Raw genomic sequence first — 16,667 nt, 5'->3', positions numbered from 1 at the left:
GTGTGTTTGTTCTGAAAGGAGACCACCTACTCGTCGATTCCCTGCAGCAGCTTGGCTCTTGGATGTTAAATTGTAGCCCTTACGTGTGACTCCGATAAATAGAGTTTATAAGAAGCACCGGTTTAAAAATATTATTTTTTCATATTTTATAACTATACTAATCATATGTTTTTCATTAATTTTTTTCATACTTAAATTATTATTAAATTCTGTATAATATTTTTAGTATATTATACAAGACTAAGTATAATATAAAAGTATATCCTTATATGTCGAAACAATTATGAACAGTTGGGTCTGATATTTTATTCTAAAATATTACTTTTGAAAATGAATAATACATCTTCAAATATGAAGAAACACTTAGAAATATTTTAGCTCATATTTGAAAGAGCAATACTACATACAGTCACTTTTGCGTATTTCCTGCGTACTCCACTGATATGATTGGCTGGATTATTTTTTTTTAATATCCAACCAATCATATCACTGGAGTGTACAAAAGAGTGCACAAAAATGACTGCACATAGAATTTTTATATTTTTTGAAACCACTAATATCTGACTACTTCATAGCAAATGATTCCATCTCTATTTCTTCAAATTTTGAAGATGAACTATCATTTGGCTAAGTTAATGTCACTGCTCTAAACAAGTTTAAAAAAATAAAAATTTTACTGTCATCTCTACATCACACATATATTTATTTTTTATCATTTTATTTTTTTTCCTTAGCAAATATGTATCATAGAGATGATAAATAGAATAATATTTTTAGTTTAACAAAAATAATAATAAATAAAAAATCAAGTATGATGTACTATACAAACAACTAACTAGAAAAGCTCTTAAAAAATTATATATTTATATTATTCATTAATTATCACTTTTTTTAAATAAAAGATTTTTCGAATTATGGTCCGAGACATAATTTGAGAAAGAAAAAGATACATACATAATATTTTTTTTATAAGGAAAATTCTATATATAATACTACCATCCTATTTGCATTACACTAAATAAGATTTGACACATTTATCACCATTAAATAATTATTTATTACATACTTTTTTATTATCAAATAATGATAAATATATCACATTATATATAATGAAATGTAAATAAAATAATGATGTGATATATATCATTACTCTATTTCATTGCACTTTAATTAGACTCTATTTGATTACTTCGGTGGTTGTACCACATTTCAATAACTTTCCCTTTTATTTATTTATTGTTATTTCTTTCTACTTACATAAGGGATGAGTTATGATTTAAATCTAGTTTGTTTTCACAATAAATATTGAATAAAATATTATTAAAAAATATATTTTTAATATTATTTTTATTATATATTGTAATAATATTTTATTTTAGAATTAGAAAAATTAAATTATTTATTTTATTTTATATAAAAATTTAAAAAAATTATAATAATTAAATGAGATGAATTGTAAAAACAAACAATGAAATTTGTGGCTTGTTAAACTTAAATTAAGACCAAAAACTTCACATCTAAGATAAACATAAGTCAGATAAGGCTGACCAGTGCCCCCAATTAGTCTGTTTGTTTTGGTAAAACCTGGAACATCATAAGATTTGAAGATGATCATTAATATAAAAAGGCACAGCACAAGCTACCATTGATAATGAACCATTCCCACATGTTTATGCTCTCAAATATACACTTTTCATGACTTAAAAAAATGCATATGAAAATTTCCTACTGAACCTCCTACTCCATAATTTTGTTGGCTTTCTGATTTTACAGGAGATCAGAGACAAAGAGAGAGGACAGTTCAAAAGCCTTGATTTTAATTAGAGGTGTAATGTTTTAGTCAAGAGACCATGGATCAAAGATTTCAGTTCATCATTTTTACGAATGGTTAATTCAGTCTATGAACATTTTTTTTTCCTTTTTTAATAGAAAAATTAATAGAAAAAATTAATAAAATTAAAATTAAATAATCTCTTGAACATGTTATATATAATTAATAAATATTAAATAAGTTTATTGTACATATAAACCACGGTGATCTTTCGAAAAAAAATTATATAATTAACTTAAATAAATAACTATTATATATAATAATATCATTATTATATATAAAATATTTAAAAATATATATATATATACATTCAGTCAATCCGGTCGATCGAACGATAGTTACAACCCTAATTTTAATGGATTTTAACGTCTAAGCACTTTCTTAATGAAATTTGACTTGAAATTTCAGAGATTTATCATTTCAAAATCAAAAGTTTTTTTTAAGGCTTGAACAGGTGTCAAGACTCAAAAGCAATAACTAGACTGTTATTTAGATCATCGTTTGCTTGAATTGCTTTTGCTTTGAGTCTGAAATATCAAATGCATCTGCGCTGGTTTTATTAATTTATTTATTTTCAGTTTCTTTCTCATGGATCTCTAAAATAGTCCAATGTTAAGAATTTTAACAGGATATTTCAACGATAGGCTTTCAGCAAAAACGTAAAGGCAGGTGGGACTGCAGTGGGATAACCTTGAACTCACCAGACAAAATTACCCATTTCTTTTTGTTATTGACTTACAGAAGTAAATTGCCTCTTACAATCGTATAGCATTTTTTTCAGACTACGATAAATCCATGAAACACAGAATCAAACAAAAGATACAACTTGATCAGAAGAGAGAAACGTTCAAGCATTGGAGCGACAGGCCCCATTCACAAGGTGCAATTCTCACTCGGGGATTTTTTCCGCAATAGGCGTAGACTAGCTGAACTTCTTGCGACTTCAGGCATTAAGGAAAGAGTCGTGCACGAACTTCTCTTTTTATTTTTTTGTTCTTTTCTTGTTTACATTTTTTAACATTTTTAATTTTTTTTTAAATATACCAATACATTAAAAATTAGTTCTGATTAAGTTCAAAAAAATTAAAAAAATTAAAAATATATGAGCGGTAAAATGAGGAAGCAAAACCAGGCAGTAGTATCTTCCTTAAAGAAATATCCAAAAAAGATATGGGAGAGTTTGTGGTGCAAATGGGAAGCCAGCTTTACGAATCTAACTGTGTGCTATTTGTGACGAACAGTGGCTGTCACTAATGCCATGCGTCGAGAATACACCCTACAAACTTCACCATTTCCTGAAACATCAGCCCAGAACTCCTCACAGGTAATCACTCGGACGAACCTTGTGAAGACTTGAGCACCCGTTAAGATCGGGGTTTCTGAAATTATGGCCCTTTTGATCCTTGGCTTCGTCTCAGAACCAATGAAAGAACATTTCAAGAAGTTGTACATTTTCATCTCGAAAAAACTTCCCTTGGCTGTATCATCATGGAAAGAACCCTATATCTTATGCGCAAGGGCAAAGGAGGGAAGTGAATTTTGAATTCGAGAGAATAACAGGACAAAATGGTGTTTCTAATAGAAGGGGTCAAGTTGTCAACTAGTTTTCCTATAACACACAAAATAGTTCATTAAGAGGCACACCTCAACTAGTTTCTGGCCCATACTGTCATGTAGCCAATGAGTCATCAAGAAGGTAGTCGCAACCTGTTTTTTGCTTTTCCTAGAGGCAGAAAAGCGTAATATTATCTCTTAAAATACGTTTCTTTTGGTTAGAAAAAAATCAAAACTGAGAAACAATACACTAACCAGACAACTTGCCCTGTTTTCTGAACAACTTTGACTTCAATGGCCCTAAAAGAATAAATGGAAAAAACATTAGAGAGAGAAAAAAACAGGTTAAGAGCTTGTGTGTATTTAGAGTGTTTCATCTCATATCATCATTACAACTTTTCTAAATTTCCACACATAATATAATAAATAATTCAATTTTTTAAAATTCCAATTCAACATTTTCAGATCCCGAAACAATAATGACATTAAAAAATAATATTTTAATAATATTTTATTCAACTTTCAACTTTCATTTAAAATTATCTTATCTTATCTTTGAATCCAAACAAACCCTACGTCTCTTATCAGAAAATAAAACCAGGAACCCGTTTTCTGCCCAACTTTGAGTTCGACGACCCAAAATTTCAAGGCTGCCTGCCAAATCTGGGCCTAAAAGCATTAATGGGAAAATCATTAGAGAGAGAGCGTGAGAGAGGTAAAGGGGAAGAGGAGAGGAGGGGAGGGGGGGGGGGGGGGGGGGGGGGGGGGGGGGGGAGTTTGAGAAAGAAGATTAAACCAGGACCCGTTTTCTGATCAACTTTGAGCTCGGCAAGATTTTCAGGGTATCAGATCTGGCCCTAAATCATAAATGGAAAACTCATTAGAGAGAGCGAAAAATAGAGAAAGGGGATCAAGTTTTTCTGCTAGAAAATAAAACCAGGAACACAAATATAGGGAAAAAAACTTTCTAACAGTTGATCACAGATATCCAGACCCTTGAAAAGCACCTACGAATTGTATTGACATCTATGATTGCAGTAGCAATCACAACTAGTAAGCAACCTATTACGGATGAGGACTTTTAATCACAGGCCCGGTCAAAATCTGACGCAAGACAATCCCATTCACCACAAAGTAATCATTGACCCAAAGTCTGTATAATCACGGATGAAAATATAACTATGTCATCCAAGATTTTGCGCTGCAAATTGAAAGGTTTTAGCAAATACTCTGGAATGATCAAAAACGGAATCAACCCAGGAAAAAATACATCCAACCGAGTACCCATCTAGCAGTGTTACTTTCACACTGCATAAGCTATGGCATTCATCAGAAACAATTTCTACATGACATATACTTTATTAGCCCAAAACAGCTATATCAATATCAAATACACTGTAGGTCTTGCCTGAAATATGTTCATGAACCTGAGTTTCTTTTTCTTTTTAAAAGGTACGTTACACAAACACCTAGGGTTTTGGGATCCATGACCTTACACACACACACACCCCCCCCCCCCCCCCCCCCCCGGCGGGGGGCGGGCGGTGCCTTATGGTAAGAGGATACGTTAATTGAACTAGAGGGCATTGGCAAGAAATCTTATGAACCCATAGGCATGCAGGTTTTGATATCATAAACCATCCTGGAAATTCACATGAGCATTAACTCAATACACCCCCACCATATGAACATTTCATTGTTTATGTTTTTTGCTGGCATCCAAAACTCATCAAGTCAGCTAGAGCATGAAAGGAACATGGGGCTTATGCTTGTCCCTTGGATTGTCAATTTATTAGACAAAAAAAACTCAAATGTGAGAAACTAAAGAAATGAATGCCAGACACCTACAAGCCAATTGTACAGCTTCTTGCTATTCAAGTAACAAAAGACTATTTTTTGTACAAGTAATCAATCCGCCTAAGCATTTTTTCATACCTTAAATAACTATTAATTATATTTAAATTTAAAGTTAAAGCATCATTACTGTTAAGTGAAATGTGTTCATATGTCCACAGATACTCTTAGAAATGCTATTTCACCATAAAATTGGGAGCTCCTATGTAATTTATATATCTACTTGCTAAGCTGTTATAAGACGAGCATGGCAGGGTACTTCCATGATTCTCACAGAGAGCTGAAAATGAAATAAGGATCAAAATTTGCAGTCAACTCAGACATACTAGGGTGGCCAGGAATTATTCTCCAGACTGAGCCAGGTTGGTTCAAATAGTATCTAGACGTATCCATTAAACATAATTATCAAATAACCTTCCTGGGTAGCAAATCAAAAGGTCAGGCAAATCATGGGTACCTCACCATGGCACCACCTTCCAAATACATGCCATAATATATTAGATCAGGCATTAAGTATCAAATGCTAATGAAACCTACCAACTTTCACCAAACTGACCCGGTGGTATGTATTGGAAACTCAAACTGAATCAGTGGACTTATAATAAATGCAGCAGCAGAATTCATATAAACTAATAATGTATTATATGATATTCGGTCAGTCTCACCCTTTACAAGCCCAACCTCCTTTATGTACCAATGAATTCTTAATTAAACGTAAACTCTCCATACAGACAATGCGCTATTTGAACAGCGCGAGGTCGACATAAGGAAAACTTAGAAGCACAGAGATTTAAAGAGATGACTAACAATAGAAAATATCTATTCATCATCTTCTCAACATTTCATGACGTGACATTATATGATAGGTTTACAAGTGAAATATAATAAAGTCTCTAATCATCTAATGCCATAATATGAGATGATGAGTAGTATAATAAGAATTGAAATGATGAGTATTACTCATAACAACAACCCAATACCAGCACGATGATCAAAAGATTTAAAAAACTACAAGAAGATAAGAGCAGTATAGAGTAGGAATAAGTTTTTGTCTAGATCACTTGACCATACCACAGCTAAACTATAATCTTAACTGACGCGACAATCAGGATCTATGGTTCAAAGGAAGACTAATTTTCAAGGTCTCTCAAGTGGGAACGAAAAAACCAACAGAGTCTAGATAATGAACCAAATTTTAAGCACCATACCGTACCAAATGCAAAGGATTCCACACATTACTGCTTCTCCTCCCTTTCTCGATTCCACTGTTCAATTCTAGCTCGCCGCTCCTCACTACCTTCCCTCCCGGTTACGGGGCTCCTGCTCCGCCTCGGGGTAGCATGCCTTCTCCTTCCAGCACCACCACCGTCCCTGTCATACCTGTCCTTGCTCAATCGCTTCACATTCCCTCCATAATCACGATCCCGGTCCCTATAGTCCCTATGCTCTCGCCTATGACGGGGGCTCGAACTCCGGCTACGACTCCGGCTAATCCTATACCCACGGAACCTTCCAAAAAGCTTCCTCCTTAGCTCTCTTCCAATCAGCTTCACATGCATGAAGTTGCAGTACCCGCCTCGGTTGCAACTGTTCTCCTCGAACTGCCGACACGTGGCCTCGCGGAAATCGGTGACCGGCGAAAAATCGGCGATGATGGGGCGGCCTGAGTAGAAACGGCCCTGAAGGGCCTGCAAGGCGGCTGCGGCCTGGTCCTCCTCCTTGAATTGAACGTAGACATTGCCGATCATGTGGTCGGCGAGGTTGTCGCAGACGTTGAGGCTCTCGATCTCGCCGAACTTGCTGAGCTCCTCGAAGATGTCCTCGTAAAAGTCTTCGAAGTGCTCCTGGATCTTGCGGGGGTCGATGGGCTGGCCCTGCTCGTCCACGCCCGGGGTGATCATGTCCGGGCGCAGGTACATGTTCGACAGGAGTAGTGTCGGAGAGATCGTGGGGCGATTGTGGAGGCGAGAACAGCGATCGCCGTGGCGACAAGCACCGATCTTGAAGTAGAAGGGGCAGTTGACCCGGTCCTTTTCGGTGCCGAAGATCGAAGCCAAGTGCTCCGCCATAGAAGAATAGGCTGACTAGTGGTTCTTGGAGAGACCTGATAGACTTGGAAACGAAGGAGAAAGATAAGAGTGGAGATGTGGAGAAACCCTAATTCACGTTCTCCTTGAAGGAAAAATAGCCCTTAATTTTATAAAAGAGTTTTGGTGTATAATAAAGTTTACGCATCAATATTGATTTTTTATATTTAAAATTTAAATTAATATTTTTTAATAAAATTTATTTTTTAATTAATTATAATAAATTAATACATAATTATACTTATAATTAAATTTTCCTTTACAAAATTCAGCTTTGGAGCCCGCCCCCGAAGGTGGAAGTTCGACCTTCGGCTTATCACCGAGGAATCTTTGGCTTCGAGTAACATTATAAGGATTATTTTTATAATATTTATTAGTATTTAATTAAGAAATAATATTTATAATATATACAAGAATTTCTCAATCATTTAAAAATAATAATAAATATAAAATCTCATGAAAAAAAAATTAATTTTTTTATTCATGAATTTCATCTTTTTCAAAATAACTACACAATATTTATATATTTCACGATTGTATGTAATATTTTTTTATTTGATTATATATATTCTTTTCAAGAAAATTGTCATAAATTATTTATTAATAAACTTACAAATATGATCAAATATATTTTGAAATGTCCTCATTTCAAACATAATATCATAAATCAAAATAATATTTTTTAAACTAATTTTCATAATTGTTGATATTCTTTACAGATAAAAGCCAGAAAAAAAATTCTCAGCCTAAACAAAGATTCAATATCCTTTATAAAAAGAGAGAACTCAACTTTTACATATAAAAATTCGAGAGACAAACTCTTTTTTATTTTAGTTATATCTTAAAAGTAAACTAAACATATGAAGACTTCAATTTGTGTTTATTTTTGTCACAAAATTTTCACTGCAACAGAAAGAACCTCGGAAATGAATTTTTGGAATTAAATGAGAAACGAAAAATGAAAGAATCAATAACATGCCACATAACAACCAAAGACAAAACCATAGGATCCTTGCTCAACAATACGTAAGTGTATCAAGGAAAAAAAAAAAACAAAAACAAAAATATTAATCAAAACAAATCCTAGTACAACTTGAAGGGGAAGACAAAAGATGAATATGGATCCAGGCTTTAGAGACAAAAGCTGAACCACGGATGAACTCATGCAACGCCGCAAGTAGCACGTGCGTACACGCTACGCTCGATTTGATCATCTTGGAAGGCTGTTTGCTGGAAAATTACGCAATGGATTCTCCCTCAGTAGCTCTGTTTCCCTACACAAATTAATGGGTAGTACAGGGGCTGATAAGCATCACTTTATACACAGAAAGCATACCGGAATGCAGGACCGCAAATTTTCCCAAGTACAGCACGCTTACTTTTTAAGTTCTTGGCCATCCCCACGCCTAAGTTGCAAAGTCGAAGACTTGCCACCCTCAGGATCCATCTTATGCATTCTGGTAAGGAGAAATATTTAATAACAATTTACAAAGAATCGGATAGGATTATTATGGCTGAAAATAAGATCCTCTATGCTTTAATAAGCACATTCAGTCTGCTCGACTGCGAGTATGCTGGGAAGTGCAATGCAGGATATAATTTGGAAGCCAATTTTTTTTTAACTCCAATAACAGTGTCACTTGTTGAAACACTAGTTAATAATAATACTCACTCTTCACATTCTTCATCAACAAACACCTCAATGCAGGCACTTGCAGTTGCTCCTCCGGTTCTAGATACAGGTTTCTGGGGCACCTGCAAAAGACAAGACTTAAATCAAATAGATATTGACGAGGAACAACGCAAGGAAATGAAATCTAATGTGGCATCATCAGCTAGACTCTGTATGATTTGGAGGGGAACAGTGGGGAGGAGCTGAACTGTAAACCTTGAATGACGTCCACTTGGTAGTGACTGGATTGTTTTCTTTGCTTCTCTCTGCTCGAGCTCCAAGAAACTGCCAAGAATTCAAGTCTGTCTTTGATTTATCTGGCTGATGAAGCAATGGGATATCAACAGCATTTGAATCTTTGTAAATAGCTAGTGGAGTTGCACGAGCCCTAAAAAAGGAAATCAGAGCAAAAACTTTTGAACAAATATATATACACTGGACTTGATGATGCATCAATATATCTAGTACTGCAGAATAACAAATTACATGTTGAATGAATCAATGACATCACTCGACCCAACTAAAACTAAAAAAAAAAAACACTGTATATGAGGGTATCAGACTGAAGGAAAAAACCAGATAGATCGATAGCCAATAGAACATATGTTTGACACACACCTCTAGTTGAATCTCCCCCTATCAAAGCTCAAGGTAGGCTTCAACCTGAGTAAAGAGGGGTTGGCGTTTTGCATTTTTTAATGAGAATATCTCATCAACTTTGTCTAAAAGGCCATCCTGTAATGGTCTGCCATTTCTAAAGCAACTTTCATCCACAAATTTCAGCATGTTTATTTGGATTTTTCCTGACAATATCAGACTTTTCAGTGGTATTGGTAATTAAATAACTCCGCAAGCTCACCTATTTGGATTTTTCCTGACAATATCAGAGTTCTCAGTGGTATGCATTCCTGCAACATTAGTGAGAGTTTTAGAATGCAGAAATTCAAGAAGGCAGATAAGAGCAATCAAACTCACGATTTTCTCCCCCAGTGAGTACAGTTCCAAAACTCCGTGCTGGTAAGCGTTTGTCCATTGAATCCTCCTAAAATTTGAAATAAAAGGAACAAAAAAGGTTTGTACAAAAGTTATATTAAATTAAGTCCTCAGCAAAAAGTTGCATGCTTACATCTGTTGCTTTTGGTCTTCTCATTGAGCGGGCAAAAAATTTCTTATAGGCATCCTTCAATTTTTCAACTGGTTGAGCATTCCTATTTAGTGGTAAATTTAATCAGAGATATATATATATATATGCAATGCATCAAAAAAAATATAAATAAAGCCGAATCAAATGTCATAAACAGATTCTGAAAATAGAATCAGCATAAAACACAGTTCAGAGCATATGTCAATAACTAATAACTGATGACCAATACTTTGAAGTTACATTAATAGATGAAATAAAGCACAAATACGACGATAGTAGAATGATACAATAAAGCGAGTCTTACCTGGATATCCCAAGATCATAAATTTCGTTGGCAAGTTTCAACTTATTCTTCAATTCCATGTGCCAAGCATATGATATATAGAACACAGCATGTGACTTCCCAATTTCGTTTGCATCTAGAAAATTGTATATGATTTCTGCATCAACACAATTTTCAGCCTGCAATAGCATTTTATATGTCAAACAACAATCCAAGATAGGCTCCAGGAGCAATGACATGTATATTCTTTATTTTAAAAGAGGACAAGCAAACAAGGTAAAAAGGACCCACATATTCCAACCACACTTTAAGGTATCGTAGATCATCCTTATAGCGGTCCGAATGCCAAAAAGTACGCACGCATTGTTCATATATCACAACTAACCCCGAGTAGTCTCCACCCGGTGGAAATGCTTCCTGAACCCACTTAATACACCTTCCAATACGAAAATAGAGAAGATGCCGTTAATCTCTATAACAAATCCCTCTTAGAAGATGACATTTGTAGCAGTAAAGAATTTCAGAAGTTTAGGAGAAGAAAGACTTGGGTATTGGAATATATGAAAAACCCAATATCATGCAAGAAGCAATAAATCCCATTTTATATAAGAGCTTGTTCTGATTTCGCCGGGGGGGCTATCCCTCTTGGGATGGTGAGATTCAAGAGGAAAGATGGTATTTGTTTTCACATAGCACATGAATTTGAAGTAAACTAAGTGGTTCTACTGAGCTATCTAACACCACAAAGTTAAGCAGCTGGAATTTCAGTCTTACCAAACAACGACATAAAGATCTGAATATAAGAATAATTTCTCTAGAAATGAAATAACAAAATCCAGCCAAACCAAAGTTGAGAGTGCTCACTCGAGCCATGGCTGAAGTGGATCATCTCCATTATACTTATCGATCGCCTCGATCAACCTCCTAAACCCAGGATAAAGAAATTAACCCAAAACTTAATCGTCAGCATAGCTTGATAAAAGAACTTCACCAAAGAACGAAAAACGAACCTTCGGTTTTCAAGAAGAGATTTCTTGAGATGATTGTCGTTGTGGGATTTGAGGGCGTCATTTAGGATGCCAACTTTACGGCCTCTCTTCAAGGGCCTCACGTTCTCCTTGAAAAGCTCCCACTCATTCCCAGTCTGTCTCTTCGAGAGAAGAAACTCCGTCTCTGGATCCAACCTCTCGATCTCCGTGTGGGTCTCCTCCTCCATCGACTGCTACAGTGGTTCTTCTTCCTGATCTGGACGGACACAGAATATTTTTGAAAAACGATTAGGGCTCTCTCCGCTAACCGTTGGAGTTCTCTTTGAATTTTATATAGAAATTGAGAGTTTGTGCGCTCTGCTGTCCCCCCACCATCAACAAAGTTTGAATTTCCACAATCCCAATTTGGGCTGGGCCCAGAGTACTGGACTCTAACATTCAGCCTATTTAAAAATGGGATTCTAACAAAAAAATATTCTTCAATTTTTTTCAAAAAGGTGGGGCAAGATTTTTTAACCCTCCCTTAAGAGTCCTGGTATTGATTTTTTTATATACATTTTTAAAATTATAATTTTTAAAGATTGATTTTACATATAAAGAAAAATTATCACATTAAATTTTGTATTTTTTAACCAAATAACAATAAAATATTATTATTATTTTTTTTTAAAAAAATTATTTTTTTATATATTTTACAATTAACACGATGTGTTTAAAAATACAAATTTCATATATCTAAATATTACCAATTTTATATATCAAAATGACTATTTTTATCAATAAATATTAATATATATTAAAAAAAATACTTTGTATCATCAACTTAATATAAACTTAATATATCAAAATCATACTAATACAAATTTCACAAAATTGATTTTAATGGGTAGGAGAGAAAAAATAGTAAAATAATGTTTGAAGAGTGAATTGTGGTTCTTCAAACTTGAATAAATACCATTCATAATTATGTAAAATTTTGAAGATACATAATTCAATGTAGACCAATTTAAAAGGATATTATTTAAGGGCTTTGCTAGATACAGTCGACAAATGCAGTCGGCTGTACGGAATGAATAAAAAAAATTATAAAAAAATTATTTTATATTCAGGGGGACTTATATGAATAAAAAAAAGTTATAAAAATAATTTTTTTTTCATGTAGGTCCCGTATTAATTCACTTTTTTCTCCACGACTGCACGCCGACTGTAAAAAGTATTTCTCATTATTTAAATATGAAGATACATAGATCATTGCCAATGCTCTTAGGCCTATATATTCACATCAACACTTCTATGCACAACCGTAGTTTTGAAACCGGTGCGAAACCGACATGAAAGATTTTATTATTATAAACAAAACCAATTGAAATAAAATGTAGAAGTGGAGGGAAATGAAATAAGAGCTTCGACGCTGCATTGTTACCTGACATTCATTTTTGCAAGCTTGATTCTCTCCCGTTTGTGGTAGTAGCCATGGGTTGTTGCGCTCGTCGTTCATCATGCATTCTAGAGTGAGAAATATTTTTTGCAGTCGGGAGATGCAGTCGGCGTGCAGTCGGCTGTAAAAAAAAAATTAATACGGGACCTACATGAAAAAAAAAAATTATTTTTATAACTTTTTATAATTCATGTAGGTCTCCTTGAATATAAAAAAAAATTTTTATAGTTTTTTTTTATTCATTCCGTATAGCCGACTACACGCCGACTGCATGTGGCGACTGTATGTAGCAAAGCTGTTCTAGAGTTGAGCCTCTGTCGTCGATGTGGGTTGGAAGCAAATTTTCAGATCTCCAAGGTTTATTAGGGGTGTAACCGATCCAATTTGGTCTGATTTTAGACAAAATTTAATATCGAACCGATATGTACCGGTTTTATATTTTTCAAAACTGATTATGCACTAATTACCCTCTTAAACCGATATTCCGATTTTACCGGTTTCCGGTCCAGTTTGATAAGGTTTTATTAGTTATAATGTACTATATTATATATTATATAATATAATATATTATAGTATATAATACTATAGTGATAATATATTATAATATATTATAATATATAATATAATGATATATTATATTATATTATAATAAATCGGTCCAGTCCAATTTTAGAAAAAGAAAAATCGAAATCGGACCGATTTTTATCGGTTTTAAAAAAAATAAAATCGGTAACGGACTGAACCAATCTCAGGACCGGACCGAGCCCATCGGTTTGGTCCAGTCTGGTCCGATCCAATCCGATTTACCAGTTTATTGGTTTTTTTTTTACACCCCTAAGGTTCACTCACTTCCATTGCGACGGTTTGAGTAATTTTTTTTCTCTTCTTTTGGACTGATTTTCTGTTGTTCTTGTCGGTAAAAATCAGAGCTTGAAATCTGCACTATTATCTCACTTCAATAATTAAAATTTGATAAATAAAAAAAATAAAAAAATAAAAAGAACTTGAAGAGATACAAAATTCTTATAGCTAGGCCTGGGTTCCCACATTTTATGATCCAACTGCACACAAAAAGAATTACGTGAGATTGGCTAAATGGAACACCCAAAAAGGAAATAGAGAAAACATCTAAAATTGCTTCTAAAGCATTCGCAGGACAATAACTAAAGAAAAAAACTATTTTTTTAAAAAGAAGAGGAAAGAATGATAAAAAGCATTTGCAGGACAAGATATTGTGAATGTTTTTATTAAAATGCCAAAGTGAAAGGAGATGAAATGAAGAGGTTCGTTGAAATAAGAATTAAAGAATTTCAAAAGATGGCCTTCGCCTCCTAATCCAATTTGTTTTGAAAAAAAAAAAAAAGCAATTTATTTTGAAAAAAAAAAGAAGTGACTATTTTTCTTATTCCCACTGTTTCCTTTCCTCCATATTACTCACTGAATTAGTACCTATCATGATTAACACTTGATAGTCTAGATATTGGCTTTTATGCTGTTATCAAAATGAAATCTTGCTAATTGTCTCAAAATGCTGATAAAGAGAACAGGCTATACAAGAATCTTTTTCTTTTATTTTCATTTTTTTCTGTTGAGTGTACTTATTAACATATGTGCTTCTTTATTTCCAGCAGTTTTCAGTGTTTCTTTTTGTTTTTAATACAACTATGAACTGTTCTAATAGATAAAACTACTTAAATCAATTACTTCAATTGAAAAACTAGTTAAAATACGATACATTAGTTGACGTGCTTAGGATTAACAGAATTCAAGATGAAATAGCTTGGTAAGATAGTGTTATCACATGTACAAGTAAACCCTGACCTATCATTCTGTGGTTGCAATTTAAGAAAAAGAGAGAGCATTTGGTAAACCCAATAGGAAGCTTTTATGTTAACCCAAAATGACAGCAAGAGAGAAAGTGAAAGGGGAAAGAAAGAGAGTTGTTAGTTCAGCTTTTATGGTAATCGACATTGCAACCACTAATTTTTCTATTGGTGATGATGTTGCTACTATTTCTGTTGTGTTCTTGGAAAAATTTTCCCCGCCATAGGAAGTATTTATACTTCAATAGTTGCTGGATCCACATCTAGCATGTATCTGATAGGATAATCTTGGATACAGCAGGATACTTGTTTGCTCTCTCTCTCTCTCTCTCTCTCTCTCTCTCTCTCTCTCTCTCTCTCGGATACTTGTTTGCTCTCTCTCTCTCTCTCTCTCTCTCTCTCTCTCTCTCTCATTAATAGCTTCTTAGTTAATTTTATTATTTTGACACATTTTATGCCTTCTAGCCTTTTGATTTTTCTGTTGAAGTAAGGCTAATAATATTATATTTATAAAATATTTACTTATATCTCAATACATTAGAGAACCCGTATTGTATCATATCTTAAATTTTAGAGAATTGATACTTGTGTATTCCGTATTTGTATTAGTGCTTCCTAGTCATGAACCATAGACAAAAAATAAGCTTATTTGAAAAGCTCATGAATTTGTGGTCTATTTTTCATTTTCATTACCTTTCCCAAGTCAAGAATTGCTTTACCATATTTACCCGAGTAATTCATGTCTATAATCTTTAGTTTACATGTGTAGATTTCTCTTCTTGCTTATATATTGTAACAGCCCGTTAGAAATTCAATTGTAAAATTTCTATTAACTTTAGGAATCTCGTGAAAACCCCATAAGTTTTCACGAATCCATTAATCGTATAGGTTTTTATCTAACTACATAGTTAGTATTATTATTTACTATGGTATCAGAAATGTGTTTTTGATTATTAGAGATAGTTATAAGTGTCAAAATGTATTATGGTTTGTGCCATTAGACTCGAAGGGTTATTTAAAGTCTTATGGTGCAATAACATTTTTTCATATTTTCGGACAAAACGTCTGTTCAAAACTGTAGATATTATTGGATAAAAAGAAATATCTTGAGGTAATTTTCGTGAATATTATTGGGTAAAAATATTTTGAGTTGATTTTTATAGATATTATTAGATAAAAATATCTTAAGTTGATTTTTTGTAGATATTATTGGATAGAATATTATGAGATAATCTTTTATAGATATTTTGGTTAGGAGAAAACTACACTCAACTCTCAACTCCAGCCTTATCATCTTCCTTATCTCGTCCATAAGTAGCTCCAGCCATCACCTACAAACTTATCTTCATTTACACATTCCTTTAAAAGAATATCAAATACTTTCTCTCGGACAGATTTTAGGAGTTCTTTTGCACGCCCATTTCGAAGCTTTTGTAAGTGTTTTATCATAAAGTATCATTCACATAAGTTGTTCCTTTTTTAGTGTAGTTTACATGGATATATTATTTGATATATTTGAAGATCATTTGGTCAATCCAATATTATATAAACTATAGAAAGGTCATTCTGGGAGATAAACTGGAGAATATGTTATAATTTGGAGTTTTTGACCAAGCTAATGGATAGATATTGGTCCGAAATTTTTATGGAGTATTGTTAACATGTATATGTGACTATTGGTTGAGGATTTTTGCATGATTAAAGGTTTTGATGAAATATTTTCTTAGATTTAGAAACTTAGAAACTGGAAGAAGAAAAACAGTTTCTGTTTTGAGAAAGTTTAACTCTTTGGTGGTCTAAACCTATTCTAATGACTTTAATAATTTTATTGGAGGATCCTAAGCATCTTATATACATGTTATATTATTATTTTGAAGATATTTGATGTTAGTTTCAAAGATATGAAATTTTATGCAGAGAAATATTCAGATAAGCCAAAGTGTGGATATTCTTGGCTAAATTTATGTTTTGGTTAATTTCTAACCATGTGAT

General features: G+C 33.4%; 2 protein-coding genes across 24 annotated transcripts; both read right to left on the bottom strand.

Moving 5' to 3' along the window:
• Nucleotides 1-2,912: 2,912 nt before the first annotated feature.
• LOC122315852 (splicing factor U2af small subunit B-like) lies at nt 2,913-7,454 on the bottom strand. Of its 23 annotated transcripts, none has more exons than XR_006244164.1 (6): nt 6,453-7,454; nt 4,188-4,242; nt 3,962-4,054; nt 3,641-3,685; nt 3,476-3,554; nt 2,947-3,337 (listed from the first exon to the last, which is right to left on the bottom strand). XR_006244164.1 is itself a non-coding variant. In XM_043132105.1 (2 exons), exon 1 carries the CDS (start codon nt 7,306-7,308, stop codon nt 6,475-6,477), a length of 834 nt encoding a protein of 277 aa, XP_042988039.1. In that variant the 5' UTR covers nt 7,309-7,454; the 3' UTR covers nt 3,640-3,685; nt 6,448-6,474. The 23 variants fall into 23 exon arrangements, 2 of the variants coding, with proteins under 2 accessions (XP_042988039.1, XP_042988038.1); XR_006244167.1 differs by having other exon boundaries at nt 2,947-3,331; XR_006244158.1 differs by having other exon boundaries at nt 2,947-3,554; nt 4,182-4,242.
• Nucleotides 7,455-8,285: 831 nt separating this feature from the next.
• On the bottom strand, nt 8,286-11,766 carry LOC122315037 (mitotic spindle checkpoint protein BUBR1). Its single transcript, XM_043130729.1, has 11 exons — nt 11,436-11,766; nt 11,290-11,349; nt 10,717-10,861; nt 10,447-10,604; nt 10,125-10,206; nt 9,974-10,040; nt 9,858-9,906; nt 9,215-9,386; nt 8,999-9,081; nt 8,706-8,783; nt 8,286-8,600 (listed from the first exon to the last, which is right to left on the bottom strand). Exons 1-11 carry the CDS (start codon nt 11,639-11,641, stop codon nt 8,537-8,539), a joined length of 1,164 nt encoding a protein of 387 aa, XP_042986663.1. The 5' UTR covers nt 11,642-11,766; the 3' UTR covers nt 8,286-8,536.
• Between the last annotated feature and the right edge of the window lie 4,901 nt (nt 11,767-16,667).

This window comes from Carya illinoinensis, chromosome 7, assembly GCF_018687715.1.
Source record: "Carya illinoinensis cultivar Pawnee chromosome 7, C.illinoinensisPawnee_v1, whole genome shotgun sequence".
In the NCBI taxonomy this organism is placed as follows: domain Eukaryota; kingdom Viridiplantae; phylum Streptophyta; class Magnoliopsida; order Fagales; family Juglandaceae; genus Carya; species Carya illinoinensis.
This window is presented reverse-complemented; position numbering and strand designations above follow the sequence as displayed.

Excerpts from the sequence above, each read along its gene's own strand:
- LOC122315852 (XM_043132105.1), bottom strand. The coding sequence starts at position 7,308 with ATGGCGGAGCACTTGGCTTCGATCTTCGGCACCGAAAAGGACCGGGTC.
- LOC122315037 (XM_043130729.1), bottom strand. The coding sequence starts at position 11,641 with ATGGAGGAGGAGACCCACACGGAGATCGAGAGGTTGGATCCAGAGACG. Across the intron at positions 10,041-10,124 it reads GAAGACCAAAAGCAACAGAT|GAGGATTCAATGGACAAACG; the intron begins GTAAGCATGCAA and ends TTCAAATTTTAG. Across the intron at positions 8,601-8,705 it reads GATGGCCAAGAACTTAAAAA|GGAAACAGAGCTACTGAGGG; the intron begins GTAAGCGTGCTG and ends TAATTTGTGTAG.